The following is a 22,981-nucleotide window of genomic DNA, read 5'->3' on the forward strand; positions in this document are numbered from 1 at the left end:
TTTCTAGACATTTTAGTATTGTAACATTCACTATTGTAATATTCGTTTTAAGTTCATGTTGTTAAAAAAAATAAATATAAATCTGAATGTAATTTCAAAAAAACAGAAAAAACTCGTCTGTTATATATATATATATATATATATATATATATATATATATATATATATATATATATATATATATATATATATATATATGATTAGACCTTTAATTAGCCATGGAGGAAGTGGGACATTTTTTATACTTTAAAATAAGTTCGTAATGCATCTCAGTTACATAAATAGCTGAATTCTTTGTGATCATAATAATCACTCTAATATCTCCTTTGATTAGAGCTTTTTCATTTTAAGTTTTTTTGATTAAGGTTTTCATGTTAAGTTCTTTGGCTTGAGTTTTTGTTTACTTTTTTGGCTTGAGGTTGGTTAGTTAAAGTAGATGAACAAAATGGAAATGAAAGTAGAAGTTTTACAAAAATGGATACTGATAAAATATAAAGGTACTGCAAAAAAAGGTTGTGTATTGTTCAAGCGGTATTGATATGTTATAGGTAGAGAGATTTGATCCATTATTAAGTTCTCACTATGTTACAAATTAAAACTAATTATCAATTTATAGCTCTCTGGAGAATGATTTTAATCTTCGCATTTGGTAATTCCATGTTAAAGTGAGATAAAAAATTGAAGTTTTTCAGTCACCCTCTCAAATTTCTTTGAAATTTGAACCAGTGGTACTTATCAATATAACAAAAAAAAAAAGTAAAGTTTGAGCTCCCAAATCCAAACGATTCAAAAGTTATGACATTTTGAAATTCAGCATAAAACGCCTTATTTTTTTCCACTTCCGCCATTATGAACTTTGTAGTAGTACTCTTAATTGAATAATTTAAGATCTAGTAAAATAATGCGGCTAAAATTTGGTACCTGACCATTTTTAAGGGTGCAGAATTCAAAAATGTAGATAAATTAGAGATGTTTAAATTTTTTGATAGTTATTTTTTTATTTTAAAATTGCCAGTCAAATTTTTTGTTCTGTTACCATGGGTTGCCCTTTCATTAATTCCCGGAGTTGCCCAAGTCTCATCGATTCCATTTTTTTTCAAATGAAGTAGATGATCTTAGACAATTTTTATAAAAAAGATAGTTTTGGTTTCTTAAAGCATAATAAAGATATGTCATTTTGAAATTCAGACAAAAAATTTCTTTATTTGGCCGCTGTTCTCTTTTATAGCGATACTTTTTGTGTGAATAACTTAAGTTCTAGAAGAGAAATATGACTGAAAATTGGTACCTGATCACTTTCAAAGGTGTTGAATACAAAGATGAAGAGAAGTTAACCCAAATCCTAATCTTTTAGAGTAATTTTTGAATTTTAAAATGGTATAACATTACTCAACCATAAAACGGAGTAATATTTTCACAAATTGCCTGACTGTCATAGGTTCAATTGTGGTGTGTACAAACAGTTTATTAAGGTTGGTTTTGATATATAAATAAAGTTTTGTGAAGTGAATTATTATGAAAAATGTAGTTTTGCAACGCCTGCTGTGATGTATAAATATAGTTTTGGGACGTCAGTTATGTCGTCTAAATATAGTTTTGAAACAACAGTTAACAATAACAAATTTCAATGAAAAAAAATTATTTTAATTTTAGTTTGAATAATTGTTAAATCTTGTTTGGTAATACAGTTTCTTAGTCATGGCAAACAGCTAACAGTGCTCCATTGGAATCAACCTAGAAAGTTAATGTCATCTCACAACATATACATCGTTGCTGGGAATTGAACCTTTTGAAGATATTCCTGAATATGAAAGAGAAATATTAATGTGGAGGACTGGGCTCTCAATAATAAATGTCAAACCAACAACTTGTCTCCATCATAAACATATTTATTTGAAGCGTTATACAACTAAATTAACACGATGTTGCAATCTATTTAATAAGCATAACAAAGTTATAAAAGGTATTTAGAGTAATCATAACTTTTAGTTTTGTGAAAATGTCGTGAGCTACAATAATGAATTTCTTGGCAGCCAAATTCTATTTTAGCTATATTTAACCTTTTAGCTGACTTCTGAAAGTGCACTATTAAATGCCATACAACTTTAAACTTTTTAAGGTTTTATTAAAATTTTTATACATATTAAAAGAACTCTTCCCTTTTTATAGGTAGTCTTCGTGAAATCAACTTGGATACAGCAAAGTACCTATGCAGTAAAGCCAAATTCGTAGTTCCAGGTAAAAAACTTTGTTCACAATGCAGACATAAATTAGCGTCAAGTGAAGAATCAGAAGAGAACGAGTTGAAGATAAAATTAACTGAAGATAATATGGAAAAAGAAATTACACTGGAATCAACAAGATCATTGCTCAACAGTACTTTATGCGAACTTGAAGTGACTCCTCTAAAAGTTAATTACCCAAAACCTCTAACAAGCTTTCACTTGGAAAGAGAAAGATAAAGCAAATTGAAGAAACAGTTATTAAGAAGCTTGCAACTGCTCTGGATGTACCGAATCCGATTTTGTTGCACCAAAAAATGAAGTTCTAAAGGAAATTTAAAGCAAAGCTCGTGATCTAGACTTCCTTGTAGAATGGTTTCTAACAGAAGGCAGCAACTTCAAATATTGACATTAACCCCAAAATCTTGGTCTATCAGAGAAGCAGCAGAAGAGTTTTCAGTGTCCAAACACAACGTTCAAAATGCAAAGCTTTTACGCGACCAAAAAGGCATCATAGCATACCCTCATCTGGTTGAACGGCATCGAATAAGTAAAGATGTCATAGAACTTGAAAAAATATATGTCAAAGAAATTAATTTTGTGTAACTTAAAGGAGCTCTATGTGGCAAATAAGACAAAGTACCCAGGCCATAAGATCGGTTTTTCTAAATTTTCCAGTCTTCGGCCTAAATGGTGCATTCTTGCTGGTCCAAAAGGTACACATTCTGTTTATGCGTGTACAATACACCAAAATGTTAAATTAATGTTGAGTGCTATAGGCCTTGAAACATCTTACCATGAAATCATTGAAAAGATTGTCTGCAGCAGAAAATCTAAAGTTTGCATGATTCACCGATGCAATTGTTGTCCTGGCATACAAGCTGCCCAAAATTATTTACAGCAGTACCTTACACAAAATTATGATCCAAAAGAGCGATATGACAGTCATAAAAATGAACAGTCAATGGATTTCAAACAGTGGACAGCAACAGATAGAACTGAACTATTAACAATAAAACTTCCATTAAATGAATTCATAGAGCTCCTGTGTGAAAGCTTGATAATATTACTTCTCATTCATTTATAGCAAAATCACAATCTAGCTATCTAAAGCATCTCAAAGAAACAATTAGTATTGATGAGGCTATTGTACTGGCAGATTTTTCAGGGAATTACACTTTTATAGTACAAGACGAGATAGAGAGTAACCATTGGAGCAAGAGCCAATGTTCCCTTCATCCAGTTGTCATCTACTACAAGAAAGTGAAATTGGAAATATCTTCTTTTTGTATAATTTCAGATGATTTGAATCATGATGTTGGATTTATCAATGAAGTTATGCATAAAACCATTAATCATATAAAAACTCATCTTTGTTCCACAATTACAAAAATTCATTAATTTTCTGATGGCTGTGCAGGGCAGTATAAAAACTGTAAACATTTTTTCAATTTATGTCACCACGCTCAAGATTTTTCTGTTTATTGCATGTGGAATTTCAATGCAACAAGCCATGGCAAATCTCCATGCGATGGAATAGGTGGCACTGTTAAAAGGCTTGTTGCAACACCTAGCTTGCAGAGTTCAACCACAGGTCATATACTGTCTTCTCAAGCAATGTTTGAACACTGTCAAAAGTCAATCAGTGGGATTACGTTTGTGTACGTCACTGCTGAAAAAATGGAGCTAGTAAGAAACAAACTTACTGATAGACTACTAATAGCAACCACTATTCCTGGGACAAGAAGTTTCCATCACTTTATACCATCTTCTCATTCAATTATAAAATTGAAAAGGGTATTCGATGATGATGATTTTGCACTAACATTTGACTTCCTCAAAAAACAAAAACATAAAATTATTAAAATTGACAATGTTATGATGTCACAATACCTATTTTGCAAATACGATGATTTTTACTGGCTTGGTATGGTTTCTGAAACTGATAAAGAGAATGATGACTTTATGGTAAAGTTTATGCATCCACATTATCTAAGTCGGTCATACTACTGGCAAAAGCGGGATGATAATTGCTGGGTGCCAAGAATTAATGTCATTTCTCTTGTTAAAACACCTTCAGCATCTTCTGGGCGTAAGTACCAAATCTCAAAAGAAGATGAAATTCTATTTGAACAAGTAGTTAATGATGTTATTAACTGCCGTTTAATTTTCTATTGTTTTAATCTGCGTTATTTGATAGGTAAAATCTTTGGAGTTAAGAGGTTGTATTATTCAAATCCATCAAAAATCTATAAAAAAATTAATAAATAAAATGAAATAAAATGAAACAAAATAGTTAAAGAGTAAAAGTAATCCTCACGAAGAATCTGCGTCCTGAGAGATTTGACGCAAATTTTTCAACGTCAGGTAAAGAATGGGCTCACTGTTTTAAAACTCTCGAAAATTTCTTTTTATCTCAGAATCTAGATCTGATGAAAAGTTAAGAATATTAACAAACTTCGTATCACCAACCGTTTATGAGAACATAACCATTTCACTAACTTTTGAAAATACGATCGACGTTCTCAAACCTCAGCACGTAAAACCGGAAAACGAAATATTCACTCGGCATCAGCTAGCATCACGTAAGAAACAAACTGGCAAAACACTACATGAATGTATTCAAACTCTCCGAACTCTTGCAAAAGTTTGTAACTTTAAAGCATCAACTTGTCAGAAACGAGGACACTTTCCAAAAGTGTGTAAATCAAATAAAAACCATTAGCTATTACTATATCCGATGATATACTTGCAATGATTAGTGCTGGGGCAGCTAATTGCCTTTCGTATGCAATTCGGAAAGTGGAAAGAAATGGGTGGAACGTTTCTGTATTAATAGATACTGGAAGCTCGGATGACTTTATCAACAAATACAAAGAAGATAATTACCAAATCCTATTTGCAAAAAGTAGCAGCAGCGAATCGGTGGCATCATCATCACTCAGTACAAAAGTCCAAGGCTATTGCAGGATATATATGATTTTCCAAAACCAAAAGTATAATGATATCACCTAGTCAATCTTACCTAACTTATGTGCTGATATTATCCTCTGTCAAGCTTTTATAAAACAGCATAGCAATATAACAATCCCTTTTGGAGGAATATTACCTCCTTGATCAGTTTGTAGCTTAAGAAATCACAAATATCACCTGCATTATTATTTGCATAAATACATAAATCTTTCCAAAGGTTGCTGACCGATAGCAACTAAATCCCGAAGATCCAGGCACGTTAATAAGCTGTTCATTAAACTCGAAATTAAGAAACTATTAATAAACGAAAATATAGAACCAAGTAACTCACCTCGGAGGGAACAAATTGTAATCATTACAAATGAGCGACACAAAAAACGAATGTTTGTTGATTATTCCCAAACTATAAACAAGTTCACTTACCTTGGTACCTATCCTCTACCTAAAATAGAAGATAAGATTAACGAATTGTCCAAGTACAACTTTTTCATTCTCTTGATCTTACAAGCGCCTATTATCAGATACCACTTCTAATAGAAGACAAACCATATGCAGCATTTTAAGGTGATGGCAAATTGTATCAATTTACTTTCTTGGCGTTCGGTTTAACAAATGGCGTTGTTGTTTTCCAACGGAGAATTGACAAATTTATAATTGAGAACTATTTAAAAAACACCTAGTGCAATTAGATAATATTACGGTGTGGCTCAAGCTGAACACGACTCCAATTTAAAGAAATTATACAAAGCAGTGAAGGGGAACAAGTTTACTTTTAACTCTAGCGAAAGTGTAATTTTAGTTAGTTCAATTAATCTACTTGGCTATTTTTTATCTCATAATAGCATAAAGGCAGACGCAGAAAGATTGCAACCCATGCTTAATTTACCTTTACCGCTAAATAGCGAAGAATTACAAAGAACTGTAGGACTCTTCTATTACTCAAAGTTTATCCGTAATTATTCTAAAAAAATTCGTCCATTTTTACAGTGTCTAACATTCCCATTCAATCAGCAAGCAACAGACGCTTTTAAACTACTAAAGAACGATATTGCGAATGCTGTTGTAAAAACAATTCATGAAAAAATCCCATTTGTTCTCATAACGGACGCGTCTGATTTTTCGTTGGCTGCATCATTAAACCAAAATGGTTAGCCTGTGCCCTTCCTCTCGAAATCTCTAAACAAACACCAAACGATTGTGAAAGCCTTTCGGAAGTAGAAACATTATTTGACCGGACGCCATTTTAACTTAAAGAGCGACCATCAAGCTATTTCGTATAGTTCAATCAGAACCATGGAGATAAAATTTAAAAACGATAAAGTTATGCGATGGTGTACTAAACTTGGTTGCTAAAACTACGACATACTGTATTGACCAGGTATGTATAACCAAAGTTATAAGAAAACTATAGTTAGGAAGCGAACAAAAGCGCATTGTTTTAATTTTTTCATACTGTTTTTTCTCGTTTCCGGACTTCGGAACCTGCCAAAAAGATTGTTGTTGTTAGCAATTGCCTGTTATTTTTTTAAGTTGTCTTTCTGTTTTTATTGAAATTAATTTTTTTTGATATGCCTGGTGAAAATTGAGCAATATTTGGTTGTTCAACTTCAAGAAGGCACTAAGGTATTAGCATTTTCAAAGTTCCTAATCCAACTCATGGTGCAAATAAGAAATGGAGTATTGAGCTAAATGGAGTAAATTTTAGAGACAGACTCATCGATGATTCTTTTAAAAAACGAATTGATTCTTTCAACCTTTATATTTGCGAGCTTCTTTTTACTGAAGATCATTTTTGGGTTTACTCATCTCGAAAGATTTTAAAGGATGGAGCATTTCCAACTCTAAATCTCCCCAAGAAAAGTATTCAACAACAGTGAAGTTCAGTATCCATTACAAAACGTGAGGAGTTTTTTGTGACGCAAGAGTTGATTTCTCGAACTACAACGTCATGTTACAAATCTTTTGATGATTTTACAAAACGTATTTTAAAGCTCTCTCTTGTTGATTGTCGGAAAATTTCTTTGAATGATAGATTTGTATTAATTACTTGTAGTTCTCCAGAGCATATTTTACCAAGATATGAAATTTATGTCGACGAGTTGCTAGACTATTGTATAAGAATTTTTTGTTGGATGTTACCAATAGATCATCTTTTGTACATTCAATATAATGGATCTTTTTAAAATGTTTCTTTATCAAAGTTTATAAATCATATTGAAACTCTTGTTCTTTGTCCTGGTGTTGAAGTAAAAAGTTTAGACTTAATCAACCAAAACTTTAAATTTGAAAAACATGTTATAACTAAAAAATTTCGCTACTTACTTTTTAAGCAACTTCCTCTTAAACCTAGATTAAATCAAGATGAGTTTTATCGTTCACTTAATTGTAATATTTTAATAAAATCCCAGAGTTATTGTTATTCATGCCATTCTTTGCAACTTAAAACTAATTATGAAGTAAGTAATAAAAATAAAACTTTAAACCAACCTGCAAAGCTGAATGCTCCTCTTAAATTTACTTCCACCGAGCGATCTAAATTAAGTTCGCAACAACATCATTTAAAATGCAATCAGCTGGAAAATAAGATTGAACATATGAAAACAGTTTTGAATATGGAAAGTGAAAAAATTAATTTAGAACTTGATCAAGACCTCATAACAGTGTACTCTAGTTTCAATCGAAAAAATATTCCAGACTTCATGAAACTATTTTGGAATGAGCAGCAAAATTATTTAAAAGCTTCTAGTCCCTGTATTGTTAAGTATCATCCTATGATAATAAAACTTTGTCTCAATTTAGCAGCTAAATCTTCGTCAGCATCAGGGCGCGACAAATCAACGAATGTGCGAACGTCTGCTAAAAAAAAGACAGAAAAACGAACGTAACGTTCCTTTACTTTTTCCAAAACAAAATTTGGCGTTATATCTTGATATAACTTGAAGAGATATCTTGCTGGAAAATGAACCTGAATTAGCAAGTATAAATTTCTTGTTAGAGATTATGCTAGCTTTCAGCGCTTCAACGGCAAGTTGTGAACGCAGTTTTTCTTTTATGAACTTACAAAAAAATATTTTTGCGAACTTCATTAAATGATGTCACTTTAGAAGATATTATGCGTATAAAGCTTGATGGCCAGTTAATTGAGGACTTTTTGCCCCAAAAACATGTCAAAAATTGGATTGACGCAGCAGTTGGTATTAGACATTTTGATGGTCATAAATTAAAAAGTTCTAGCGATTCTTAAATCCATTTATATAAATATAAAAATTATATATATATATATATATATATATATATATATATATATATATATATATATATATATATATATATGTATATATATATATATATATGTATATATATATATATATATATATGTATATATATATATATATATATATTAGGGTGGTCCTTATTCATTACAAAAAAAATTTTCTTCAGTTTTCTGACGGGGCACCCCTTTCAATGGTTGACGTTTATGAAAAAATAATTGTACTGAAAATTTTATTTGAAAAAAGTACATTTTAGGGGTCTCTACCGCAGAGTTTATATCTATAAAAGTGCCCACAGAAGGCTCATATGCTCAGTATTCTACAATATGAATGATTAGGACAAATATGATCACAGAGCACAACATTGCTTTATTGAAGCACATTTAAACAACTGTTACAGTGTTACATATTGTAATTATTATTGTCCTTCTGTGTTGAGACTGTCAAAGTGACAAAAACCGTCTAGTTAGTCCATTGCCAGGGTATTCTTCGCTCGATCAGGAAATCGCTGACGGTACTTCTTTACAATTAAGAGAAGGCACTGTTTCTGCTCCTCATCGTTTGTGTGCAGCTTGTTGTATTCGTCCATTAAGGTAACTCCACGTTCTGCTATGTCATTCACAACTCTCATACTACTGACAGTGTTCTTCGCCAACTGATAGTCAGCATCTGCAGACCAGAGCTTCACATCTTTGTTGAGGAAAGTTGACGGTAGACCAGTGATGGTGAAGAATCTACGACTGCTCTCGGTTACAAAGTCTTCCAAGTTCTTGGAGCTCACCAGCGTAGGATCAACAGTTATCCTCTTCAAAGGATATTCTGCACCCGGTGCTTGCAGGGCACTGACCATCAGACGTTTAGTGTCATCGGAGACTTCGTCATCAAAGAAAGCCAATGCAATCAGTTCTTCTGACAAGTACCACAAATTTCCTAAAATTTTCTTCATTGCGATCTGAGAGACTGCTTGATTCTGTGCCTTGTATTTGTCGATCTCCTTGATAAGCTCGAGATCAACACGAGGCGAAGATGGCGCTGACGGCGCTCTAAACCAGGCCTTGACATACAGAGTCACTGTGAAAAGACACACGTCTGCTATTCCCTTCTCTTCTTTCTTTGTCATCTTGAACTGGCTTCTCAGCATCCATATTTTCAATGAATATATAGCCTTGGCCATCCATCTGGCTTGATGCAGTCCTGCCGGAGCTTTGAATGAGCATCCTTGAGATGGAACACCTCCCAGAAACATTATTGTCAGCTCTAGCAGTTCGCGATAATCATCACGAGGCTGAAACTGTTGCAGTTGGTTTTCAGCAAATGCAATAATTTCATTTGCAACACTGGAAACGGCACTCTGCACGATGTCATTCGAACTAGATGCCTGAAAGTTTGACCGGTCAATGATTTCCCAACTGCTTTGAAACCTTTTAAAAATCATAATGTCTGAACCCTTTGAAGGGCCAAGAGAAAGAGTAACCGTTGCCTCTAAGACTATTTCTAAAATGTGATGACGGCAAGCAAACCAGAGCAAATCTTTGTCAAACTTCTGCTCCAGTAGGATGCAAGCACCATTTCTTGGACCACTATTGACGGAAGTAGTGTCGAAGCACACGCACTTGACTTTATCAGCTATGCCCCACGCTACAGTTACATCATAAACAGCTGTTGCTGCAGCTTCTCCAGTTCCAGATGGCAGCTTCGGTACACAAAGAAGTTGGTCAACTCCTAGTCCAGACACGAGGATTGGAAGCCGGTCCACAATTTTTTTGCTACTGATATCTTCCAGCGATTTCCCATCCCAGTGTATTGTTAGTGGAACTGTTGGCTTGAATTCTGCTTTCAAGTTCTCTGCCATTCTCTGCCTACATTTCATCCTTTCTCTTCGAATGGACGATCGATTGATATTAGACTCTGCTAGGTCATGATCGAGGTGCTGCAGAGCTGGAGTCAGGACTAGTGCAGCATTTCTATCACTGACCTTTGCCACATCCAGACATACTGCTAACTTGTCATTCAGTATTTTGTGTGTGCCACGTTTACGTTTAGTTCTCTTTGAAGTTGTGGTTGATGATGGCTCGCCAAATGCTTCATTATCATTACCAGACTCCTGTTCGCTTTCGGAATTCTGAAGAATAGCTTTCTCCTCTCTGGCCACTCTGTCCTGTTCTTCTCTCTCTTTTCTTCTCTTGAAGTTTTCTTCTCTACTGTGAACATCTCTTTCTCTTTTGGCCATGGCTTTGTCAACACGTCCCATCTTACCATGTCGTTCCGCCTCACGCTGAGCTAACAGGAACTCCCTGTCCTCCTGCATGCTAATCATCTTCATGGCGTCCGCATGAGCAATGTCAAAAAGACTCTCTAAGCCATCCTTCCATTCTTCTTCCTTCTTCAGTAGACTTTCAGAGCGCTTTGCTTTATTTTCCTTATTTTTCTTCAGTTTGTCATACTCATGGAACAGACATTCAACTTTTTCAACAACGTGTTTCTTCAACCGTGTCGGGATGCGGGCTTTAGCCCACACTTCAAGAACGTCATTAGTTGTTGAATGTGATGCTTCATGAACGGTCTGTTTGGTGGCCTCTTTGTAATAGAAGAAAAGTGCCATGACTTCCTTCTTTGACGGTAACTTTGTAGAGCTGAGAATTTCAGACATTTGGCCTATCAGCCACAACTCAGTTTCTCGTCTTGTAGTTGGTTTCGAAGTCCTACAGCAAGTATTGGCCATCTCCCTTAAAATAATAAATTTTATTTGTTACCATCCAATTTAATTATTCAAATTACATGTAATTTCTAACAAAAACTTATAGAGCTCAGAAAACTAACTGACAAAATTTATGTTATGCAATATAAATAAACAACAATGACATGAAAACTCTGACAAGGTCTAAAACCAATAAATAAAATACACAATTATGTGCATAAATGAAAAGTCAAGTTCGATACTATGGCACTCAGGCAATTGATATTAATTAACAATTTAAAATGGGTTTAGCACATCGGATCGGTCATTCTGTCTGTTTTATAATAATTCATTGTTAAATCAATATAATTTGCCAAATAATATTTAAGCAAAAATAAACAAAGAAAACACTCACTTTTGATCCAGTATCCACTAGGTCAGTTGTTACGAAAGTTTCCCTGAGAGAGTCAGTAGTCACTAATTCAGATTCATCAAATATTATTGTTATATTGAGTGTCTGTCAGTGTCTGATTACAAATGGCTGACAGCTAGTGAAATGCATTCTGGATAATTTAACAATGAATAAGTAACATCATATTGATAAATTATGCAGGCGGTATAGTGTGCAGTGAAAGAGTTCACCAGCATAACAACTAGTGACATGCAGCCACGGAACCCCACATGATACTTAACTATTATATATGTGGTAGGGACCTCAAAATGTTTTCAGATTTAGCTGATTTTTTTGTGAATTTTTTATGCATGCATATAAACAAAATTCAAGGGTGCCCTGTACAAAAATCAAACTTTGAAAATTAAGGACCACCCTAATATATATATATATATATATATATATATATATATATATATATATATATATATATATATATATATATATATATATATATATATATGTATATTTTAATGAGACGTCATTTTGCGATTTATTTCTTTAGTTCCGTTTATTTTAATGTCTTCACGTTTATACGTATATTTTATGAGTTAATAAATTTAACGAGCTATATTGAAAAAAAAAGTTTTATATCGTTGGATAACAGTTTACAATCGTAGCATATTAAAAATCAATAATTTGCGCGCACTTGCTTGAAAAGTTGTTTTGAAAATATGACAATTGATTAAACTCAATAAGCATCTTTGATATATCCAAAAACTTATTAACTAGAATAAAAATTTATTTGAATATGAAACTCCCTTATTTGACATGTATCTCTTAAACTAGACGTTCGTCAATAATATAAGATACGAACGTCAACGTCATTAAAAAAAAAAACGATTTGTCGCGCCCTGACTAAAGAGCCTTCATTTGCTTTGTTGGTATGGAATGCCAAGTGCCTCAATCAAGCCTTTTAGATCATTGCCATATACCGAAGAGCTAAAAGAATCACATTTTTTTAATAGAACTTTTCTCCATTTCTCAACAAAAGTATGCAGTTTCTTTAGAGAGGAGGTTGCTCTGACTAAATCAGGAAGCAAGAAATTATGCATTCTTTTTAGAAAGACTAAGATCTCTGACCAATTTCTCTAGCTAACTTTGAATGAGTGGTCATGGCAAAGTCATGCTATTCAAAGGTTCATATGTCACAAATGTGTGAGTGTCCTCCCCTTCTATAACCTCCATATCTTCTTCTCGGTCAGTTTTTTTCAGGTGTAGAAGGATCTGAAACTCCTGGACCATCTGGCAGTGATATAGTGGCAGAAGGAATATCAGGATGAACAATAATGTGCTTGTTCCTCTTCTTTTTGATACCTGAAAAAAAGTTTTTCATTCTTGATTTACATATTTTTAGTATAGCCGACCCCTGTTTTGACAACTTTAACACAATTTTCATTCAAAGAAAATCCACAGTTTTTGTACAGAATTAGAGTTTTAACAGGCCACCAAAAGATTTTTATAAACATATTTTTGATTTGTGAAGAATTGTATTTTTTTAAAATAATTTTAATCTCATATTGAAGACTGGTCATGTAAAATATGGATTCTGTCACAAGTTTCTTGCCTTTTCTCCACGCCATTGGTACACTAAGTGGCAAACAGTCTGTTAAGCCCTAACACCAGCGCATTGAGGCCACAACACAGGCTTTGCAGCACATGTGGGGCAAAGCTTCTGTCTTAGTTGCCCAGCCTAGTGACAAAAATAATGCGCAACACTTTACATTAGTTGATTATGAAGAAAACATTTCTGCTTATTGCTCGGAACATTTTATAGGTCAAAAGAAAGTAAAAAAAGGATCCAGCGTTTATTATGGAAAACATGGAGTCACATTCTGTATGCTAGAGTATCTCTAGAATTCATTTCTTTTTCGTGCGAGCTTTGTTGGTAATGTTGGTTTCTTTCTGTTGACTTTTAAGTTTTGTTTTCTGAATTTCTTAGAAATTATAAAATTCTGAAAAAACTTTATCTCCTCTGAAATTTTTTGAAATTTAGTGGGGTAAAGTTAGTTTCTCGTTAAGTATGATTATCTCTCCAGGATCAAACCGCATCAAAACGAGTTATCTAATCTCAAAAGGGTTTTCTTTAAGAGCAAATTTTTAGGAGACTAAACTTAATTTCGCTTCTTATGAGCATGCAGCTTGGTTGTATAATGTAACGCTTCAATCTTGATTAAAGAACGTTGGATAGAAAACTTCTCCATCAACCGCGAGATCCAGAAGAGAAAAGAACTTTGAGCACAAAAAAAATCATTTAGGAAAACATAAAGTTAATTCTAAGAATATGGTTGAAGTATTGTTGCTATCATTCTTTTGTCTTCAAAGTCTCTTAAAACTTAAATTTTACTCTATTTTGTTTTCTAATGTTACTTCAGTCTTCTTAACAAAAACACAGCATTCCCAAGAGGTTTGCTGTGTTTAATCAGATGAATAGAATTCAATAAATATCGTGTATTACCCAATTGCAAACGTGTCGAATATTTATACAGACTATCCTTATGAAAGCTCTGGAACAAGCCTTGCTGACATGATGCGTGTGGGTTTTTTTTTTAAATTGAAATTTTGTTTTACAAGAAAAAAGTTTAAGAAAGTTTGTTATCTTCTTATTCAACTAAATGAGTTAATACAGTTGCGTTTTTGAAATTTATTAAAGTTAAATTTTGATTATTTATATTTATTTAAATATATATATATATATATATATATATATATATAGATATATATATATATATATATATATATATATATATATATATATATATAGATATATATATATATAAGGTAAGTATGGGTATTAAGACCCGGCGGGTAATAAGGCCCACTAATCCAAAGTTAGGGAAAAAATAAATTGTGAAACTTTTTTTCGACATTAAAATATTAGAGTTATCTGGTTTTATCACTGGCAGCAAAAAAAAATCAGCATTTCTTTACCGCGCATTCGACAAAGGTGTGCCTTAATACCCATACTTACCTTATATATATATTATAGGGCGTCCCAGCTGCCCCACAAAACTCGAAATTTGGTCGTGGATAGCTGGATAGTTTTTGGTGAGGCGTTTGGGCCTAAAAACAGCAACTATGAACTTTTTTCTGCAATCTGATCACATATGAGTTTGCACAAGCGACATAAAGTTTGATACTGTGAAAAATATACATTTTTCGTAATAATATCTTACAAATATTTATTTTATCTTTGTTTAGTATTGTTATTTAACTAACTTTGATGATTTTTCAGATTACTAATGATTAATATATATATAAATGTATCATAATGGAAACTAGACATAATGATTGATATATAAAAATGATGTTAGGGACCACTCCTGGTATCAACGACAAGGAAATCAAGGAATATAAACAACCAACAAAGAAGCAAGTAATTCTTTGCCTGCTTGCAAACCTTAAGGGTTTAATGATGCATTATCTCTTACAATTGATAATGTCCTGAAGCATTATTTGAAGTCGAATATCCCTCCATAAGTGGAAGAAACAATATTGGCAAAATAGTTAAAGAAGAATATGATGAATTAATGAAATTAATGAAATACAATGAAAATCGAAGACATTTGGATAACCCAGGAATCAAGATATTTATGTCAACTTTAGATGGTACCATAAAATTTTATAAGAAATCTGTTTTCCAAGATATGGAAGTTCAAAAACGACATAAAACAACAAAGGAAACGAATCCATCGAATCAGGCATTGCTTTCATGCAAAGCATGATAACTGATAGGAAAGCATCTTATTCAGGAATTGACAAAACCCATTCAAAAGTTGTTGAGAAAAAGCAGAAAAGAACCTATGATAAAGTTTTTCCCAAAAGAGACCATTCGATAATGTTTAAAAAAAAATGACGAGTTTGAGTTAACCAGTAGTTTTTGTGATAAATAGGTTGGGGGGATTGCTGGACCCTGCTCGGTCTGCTCTGAAATTGAACGGCGACACAAAAGGAAAATTAAATCTGGTGAACACATATTTGTCGCACATGATATTCTCAAGAATTCAAATGTTATTGCCTGGAGTGTGAGGAATAACATTAGTAATACTTAGATGAATTCATTCGTACACTTGATGATATTTGTCTGCGGAGGAGATGTTTCAAAAATAAATCTAAGTTCCGGTTCAGCCCATCGATATTGAACATCAGTACTGCCCCATATCACCCAACAAATAAAAGACAAATGGAATCCATCTCTAAAAATGATGGTACATTGGGACGGAAAACTAATGGTTTTCCTGGACTAAAAAGACACCGATGATCGTCTACCTGTTTTAGTATCGGGAGTAAATGGAACTAAACTTCTTGGTGTGCCAGCCCTTCCAAGTTCAACCATAAAAACTGATCTGAAACATGGTAACGTTGTCTCTGTTGCAACAAAAAATCTGCTTGTAGTTTGGAAATGCGACAAAAACATCATAGGCATGGTCTTCGACACAATATCCTCGAATACAGGTTAGGCTTTAACATAGCAATTATTTATTAAATTTTGTGAAACATTAATAATTTAATTAAATTTCAAATCAACAAATCATTTTTGCAAAAACTCTAAGATTACAAATACTGTGGAGGTTTCAGTAATGGACTAATTGTAAGGCTATTAGGTATAGTTTTATTAAAGAATTAATTAATTCACTCTTTACATTACAGGACAACATACTGCAGCATGTGTCTGCCTGCAGAAAGAACTAGACCGCCCCTTGTTGTGGTTTGCATGCCACAGACATGTAGGAGAAGTCATGCTTAGCGACTGTTGGGATTCATTAAATATAGAGGCTTATCTGGTCCAAACATTCAAATTTTTAAAAGGTAAGCCTAATGTTTTAACAACATCATTGAAAAAAAAGATTTTTTTAATTGATTAAATAGACTTGCTTTAATTAGTGATAATGATTATAAATTGTTGCAGATTCAAGAGCCATTACTTATAACTTCCACCAGTTAAATAAACAAACTTTTACTATCCTGAACTTCCTAGAGAAACTGAAAAGGAAAAGAAAGCTTAACAAATTGCTTCCGTGAATTCCTAGCATTAGATTTCACTCGAGGAGATTACCAAGAACTTATTGAACTCAGCCTGTTAGTAGTTACAAAAAGATTCGAACCTCAGAAGTTTAGCATGAACCACCCTGGAACATTGCACAAAGCAAGATGGATGGCAAAACTTCTGTACACTATGAAAAGAGTATTATTGTCCGGAAAGATAATTGAATAGTATCCCAATTCAGAAGTTGCAACCAAAAATCAAATCAAGAAAATAGAAAGTTTCTGTGTGTTTGCTGTAAATGTCTACGTGCAATGGTGGATTAAATGCCCACTTGCAGCTGATGCCCCAGTTAACGATTTGATTTAGTCAAGAAACTGAAACAGTTTGCATACCATGATTTTATAATTGCTGGCAAGGGAATAAAAGCTCTTAGCAGACATACTTGGTATATGAATGAAGAGCTTGTTCCATTGGCTCTTTTCTCACAAATGGTATCAGACAAAGACAAAGAGAGCATGAGGCTCCGGCTCCTCCAATTTGAAAGTGCTGGAAGTACTACAGATCGCGTGGGAGCAACCTTCGGAAAGCTTAACCTTAAACCAATTTCAGAGGAGATTAAGTCACTGAGTGATTTGATTGGCCCGGGATCAATGAGGTTTTTCCATATTGTAAATGCTCCCTATGAGTTTCTTCAAACACCAGCCAATCAATGGACAAAACTGGACGGTTTTCTTGAACTGAAGACAATTGTTTAAATTCTTCAAGTAGTCAACAAAGCTGCTGAAAGAGGAGTAAAGCTATGTTATGATTTCTTGGGTGTAACAATGGTTGAAGAAAGGTTTCAAGATGTACTCCAAGTAGTTAAAATTTCGCGAAAAAAAGTTCCAGATCAGCGGAAACTATTATCTTGTTCTCAAGAGAAGTCGCATTTCCTAGCTCTGGATAATGATTAATGATTAAATACGTAAATGAGTTTTCCATTTTTATAATAAACAATGAGCATTCTTCACGATATTACATCATTCAATGGAAAATATTGGGTTTTTCATCCCTTAATTTGTATTTTAGTCTAAAAAGATGGTATTCTATAACATAACGTAATCTTCAATTTGATTGTCCTGGCTCAATTTCTTTAAAGTCATAAAAACACATATATTCCAAGTGTATATACAGTATCGGACAAAACATGGAGGATAAACTCAAATTTAGAACAAAAGTTGATCAAATTCTAAAAAGAACTAGTAAAACAATTGTAAATATTAATTTTTAAATAGTTCATTATGTTCTTAACAAAATTTAAAACGTTTGAATCATACTAAGAATCACAAAAAAAATTTATAACACATTTTTCTCAACAAACTACATTTTTCCTTGGACAAAACAAGGTGGACAAATCAAAACGAAGCTTTTTTTTATAAGATTTCATTGTCTTTATTCAATTTACCGCATTCTTTTGTTTTCACTTTTATCATAACATTACTCTAAAATAATAAAATAGGTTTTGGAACGTCTGGCCAATTATTTTTTCAATTAAACTAATAATAGATTTAACTCGTGATATATGGGGTAAATTGCAACTTAAAATGGCTTACAACAAATTAGGAAGTGCTTTACGTGAAAATATTGTTAAAGATTTTAAATGCGGAAAACGTCAAGCTCAAATTTGTAGAAAATATAATATAGCTAAATCGACTGTAAGCAAAACTGTCAAATCATTTGGATCTCGTGACTGCTATAAAACAAACCATCGGGGCGGACGTCCAAGAAAAACATCACAAAGGCTAGATCGAATAATTGTTAAAGAGCTTAAAAAAGATCCATTTTTGTCATCCACAAAATTAACCGAAAAACTTGAACTACAAATCTCTGTAATCGCACTGTGCGACAAAGAGCTAACGAAGCAAAATTGTTTTCTCGAATGCCTGCCAAGAAACCGCTAACTTCCTTTAAAAATAGAAAGCTAAGACTTGCGTTTGCCAAAGCACACCAAAATTGGACTGTAGACCAGTGGAAAAACATACTTTTTAGTGATGAATCAAAATATAACCTTTTTGAAAGCGACGGCAAGAAGCGAGTCTGGAGACCAAAGAACACCAGATTCAATACTAAATATACCAAGAAGAGTGTTAAGCATGGAACGTCTGCTATGAGATGTTTCTCAGCACTAGGAACTGGTCCTATACACAAAATTAATGGAATTATGGACCGCTTTGTTTACAAAGATATAATGGAAGATGTTATGTTACCACATGCTGAATGGGAGATGCCCCTAAAGTGATTTTTCAACAGGACAATGATCCCAAACATACCTCAAAAATTGTAAAACAATGGTTCAAGGACCAGAATATCACCAAAATGGAGTGGCCTGCACAAAGCCCTGACTTGAATCCCATAGAAAATATGTGGGAAATAATTGACAATAAGATTGAGCGTGCAAATGTGAAGACCAGTGAGGAATTATTTGAACAAATCGAGAAGGCCTGGCGAGAGATTGATATGAGAATTGTTGACTCATTAATTGCGTCTTTGCCTCGAAGAATGAATGCAGTAATTAAAAGTAAAGGAGGTCCTTCCAAATATTAAGTTAACTTTTGAAGTTTTTTGAAAAATAATAAGTTAATTTTTGTATTTTTTTGAATTTTCAGTCGATTTTTTGAATGTCCACCTTCTTTTGTCCAAAGAAAAATGTAGTTTGTTAGGGAAAACATGTTTTAAAACTTTTTTAGCGATTTTTAGTATGATTCAAAAGTTTTAAGTTTTGTTAACAACATAATAAACTAAATAAAAAATAGTATGTTCAATTGTTTTACTAGTTTTTTTTAGTTTTTGATCAACTTTTGTTCTAAATTTGAGTTTGTCCACCATGTTTTGTCCAATACTGTATGAAATACAGTTGCAAAATTTTGAACAGCGATTTTCCATAAAGTTGGGGCAACTGGGACGCCCTAAGATAGATATATATATATATATTTCAACTTGGTTGACAAAGTTCACTTTGGATCTAAAGATGAATTTTTTTTATATCTTCTGCTTCGTGACTTAAGTTAAACTTCAGATTTATATTATGTCTAAATAAATTATCTTAAAGCAACCGAAATTTTAAAACCAATATATCTCAATATAATATATAACTATAAAAATCAGTGTTAAGTATGTTTAAAAAAGATATTGTGTGTTTCGAATTTCCTTTAAAGTTACAAAGGAAATAAAACATATTTGATGATATTTGAAAGTTTATTTACAAATAGATTTGCGTCTTCCCATAATTAAAAGAGTTTAGAGTTTTATGATTTCTACTCAACTTTAAGAAGTTAAATATGTTCACAATTATAATTTAAAAAGTTTTCTTTGAACGCCGTGAACTTTTTCGAGGTTCATCAAAAACAACGATATATAAAAGTCCTTTTCTGAGCGCTACTTTTTTACATTTGTGCTTTTCACGGGAAACCAAATGTTAAATCAAAAATTCGTGAGAAAAAAACGAGATATGTTCGCATCTGAATAAAAAACTAGATGTGATACCAACTCAACAAAAAATCAGACGTTTCAAACTGAACGAATACTTTCTTCTTTTATGGTTTTATTAAAAGCAACAGTTTTTTGTTTTTTATTTATTGTGTTTTCGGTTCCTTAAATTTACTGCATCTTTTTTTCCTTTATCAAAGTAATCGCAATTTGCAATTAGTAGCAGTTGAAGTTAGTACTGCTATTTTCTGGAATCAAAGTTTATTAAAAATTATTTCGCTTTAACTGTAAATTGTAGAAATTGCTATAATTAAACATAATTGCTTCAATAAAAAACATGAAAATTTTGAAAGCTCTATTAATGGAAATTTACATAGTGGCGTAGCAAGGAAGGGGAATGGGAGTCTGCCATACCCAGGGCTCCACTCGTAGTCAAGAGCCAACGGGTAACCAAGACAAACAAAGTTTTCTGGAAATTTTCAGTTTGTTTTTTCAATGATTTCTGGGAAACGATATATTACAATGAATATATTTCTATATTAAATGTATATCAACAATGTAGAACTGTGCTTGGCTTTTCATTCAACAAACTTTCTTGAAATATCTTTTTCTATTTAGCATTTAAATCTTTTCGTTTTTGATTTTTTCAACAATAAACCCCTTAACTACAAAAGTTAAACCCTTAATCAAAAAGCGGCTCATGACAGGAGTTGTTTCAGGAAGTGTTTTCAGGAAGGTATTATAATTACGCTGTTCTTGATAAACTGGTTTGTTTGATGCCTTTTAATTTTACAATCTTAAGGTGAATAAATTTTTTGCATTAATTCTGGATGATAAAACTGAACAAGTCTTTTGTCTCATTTACTAAGTAGAATCCAAATTAAATCTCATTTACTAAGTAGAATCCAAATTATTAAGTAGAATCCAAATTATTAAATAGAATCCGAATTATAACTTAAACAAATTTCTATAACTATTTAAAAAATTATAAAATGAATGAATAAATTATAAATTCTATGACTCAAATAAAAGAAAGTAAAAACTAGTCCTTTTGTAAACGAGTTATTTTTCACAGTTGAATGAAACGCATAAATTTGCTCGAGAATTATTCTAATGAAACTTTTTAAGTGAAATTCAAGAATCTGCATTTTCCCTAGGTTTCAATTGCCGATGCTTTGCGCATTCCCAGCTAACACAAAACGTTCAAGAAACGTTCGTAGAACGTAAGAAACGGTCGGGCACGTTCTAAGAACGTTCTAAGAACGTTTCTACCGTTTTTCGAACGTACTCGAACGTTTTGTGTTAGCTGGGTCAAGATGCCCACTACCATGCACGCGCTATTTTATGATTGTGCATTGTAAAAGTGGTGGCTTGACATATGTGGTGACTGAAATTGCATCTACAACAACAGAGCTATATTTAAGCGGAAATAACATATCAACCTTTCCGCCAGACGCATTCCAGTCGTTAACTTCATTAAGAAGACTTGGTTTGAGGGACAACGAAATAACGACAATTACATCTGATGCATTTAAACAATTAACTTCATTGACTGACCTTGATTTATCATCCAAAAAAATATCCATTACTCCATCTGACGCATTCAAGTCATTAAAATTCTTTATCTTCCAACCCGTGGCCTAAAGTATACTTAAAGTATACGGCCTTATATTCCGCATTTTTGCCGAAAAAATAGAAGGCCATTAAAAAGAGTTACTGCGCTATATAAAGCAAAGCAAATAAGCAAACAAAATGCATTTATTCTTAAAAATACATTCTATTCAACAACATCAAAATTTCGTTTTAAGAATTTTCATTTAATTCCTTATATTTTTCTAGAAAAAAAAAAGGAAATATCGTTCATTAAAAACTTGTTCATTTTATTTATTTATTTTTAATCATGCTTTTTTCGTTGCCTTTTTTTGAAGCAAACTTTATTGTCCATAATATTTCCATCAGTAATTATTTTTCTTTTATTATTGAAGAATATATTACTGATTGTTTTGTTTATGAAATTTATCCCAAGTTTTTGGTGATCAGAACAAAGGATATTTTCTTTGAATAAAAATGTTTTTAAAATAAACTGAGCAGTTGTTCTGGCAAATCGGTGTTGTTCATTGCATCAAAAGTAAAGTCTAAAATTGCAAAAGCATCACAAGTATAATAACTCAGATTGGTGGATGGTAAAGTCAATCTTCCCCTTGATAAAATTTCAATATATTGTTTATCTGGAAAATTTTTCAATAATAGTGAACTTTTTCCTGTAACGTGAACGTCTAATGGAGCATCTTGATAAAGTATTTGCAATGACATCATCCTCTACACAAACCAAAAAATGTACACATCGTAAGAATACGCTTCCTCTTCTTCAAAGCCATGATGCATCTTTTTCTGCGTGATGAGAAACTGTCAATCTTCCTCAGTTTTTATGGCTTTTTACGCATCACAAATAGCAATATTAAATAGGATGTGAACCTGGGCTCTAAATGTCATATTTTCAGCTAAATCTTTGTTGAGGTTTACCTTTTGGTTGCTTTTAATCCTTTTATATCTGAAGATTGATCAGGATTTACTGTCCGGAATCAATTTTCTGGATTGGAGTTTGACATAAATTAGATAGTTTTCTTCTGGAAGTTAATTTTTCTAAATGACATTTAAGAATGTAATTTAAAACCTTAAGTTTTATTGATTGCCGAATTAAAGCATATCTTATGTGATTTTAGATCTTTGGAGTTGCATTTTATGATGAATGCTGGTATGACCGTTCCGAAGTTAACTGACGAAATCGGCTGACTGCCATGGACCTGTTGGAAAAGAACGCAGTATCATGGTTTACATCTTCATTTAGTCAACTTTAGACTATCTTTGCAGATATTGCTGGATTTTATTTATTTTTGGTGTTAAATGGTGGTTTGTGAGAGGATGGGGTCTATA

At 32.6% G+C, this 22,981-nt stretch overlaps 1 protein-coding gene and 1 pseudogene across 2 annotated transcripts; both read left to right on the forward strand.

The window, feature by feature from the left end:
• The first annotated feature begins 1,698 nt into the window (after window positions 1–1,698).
• LOC149889088 (uncharacterized) lies at window positions 1,699–4,006 on the forward strand (annotated as a pseudogene). The gene is made up of 2 exons (XR_016453050.1): window positions 1,699–1,963; window positions 2,170–4,006. The product of XR_016453050.1 is annotated as an uncharacterized LOC149889088 (transcript).
• A 14,159-nt stretch (window positions 4,007–18,165) lies between these two features.
• Window positions 18,166–18,860, forward strand: LOC149889089 (uncharacterized). Its single transcript, XM_090089183.1, has 2 exons — window positions 18,166–18,461; window positions 18,641–18,860. The coding sequence occupies exons 1-2, from the start codon at window positions 18,166–18,168 to the stop codon at window positions 18,858–18,860; spliced, it is 516 nt and encodes a 171-aa protein (XP_089945309.1).
• Window positions 18,861–22,981: the final 4,121 nt, after the last annotated feature.

Source organism: Hydra viridissima, unplaced genomic scaffold (assembly GCF_058129835.1).
Source record: "Hydra viridissima isolate aposymbiotic clone 2 unplaced genomic scaffold, HvirCarnegie_v1 scaffold_5, whole genome shotgun sequence".
Lineage (NCBI taxonomy): Eukaryota > Metazoa > Cnidaria > Hydrozoa > Anthoathecata > Hydridae > Hydra > Hydra viridissima.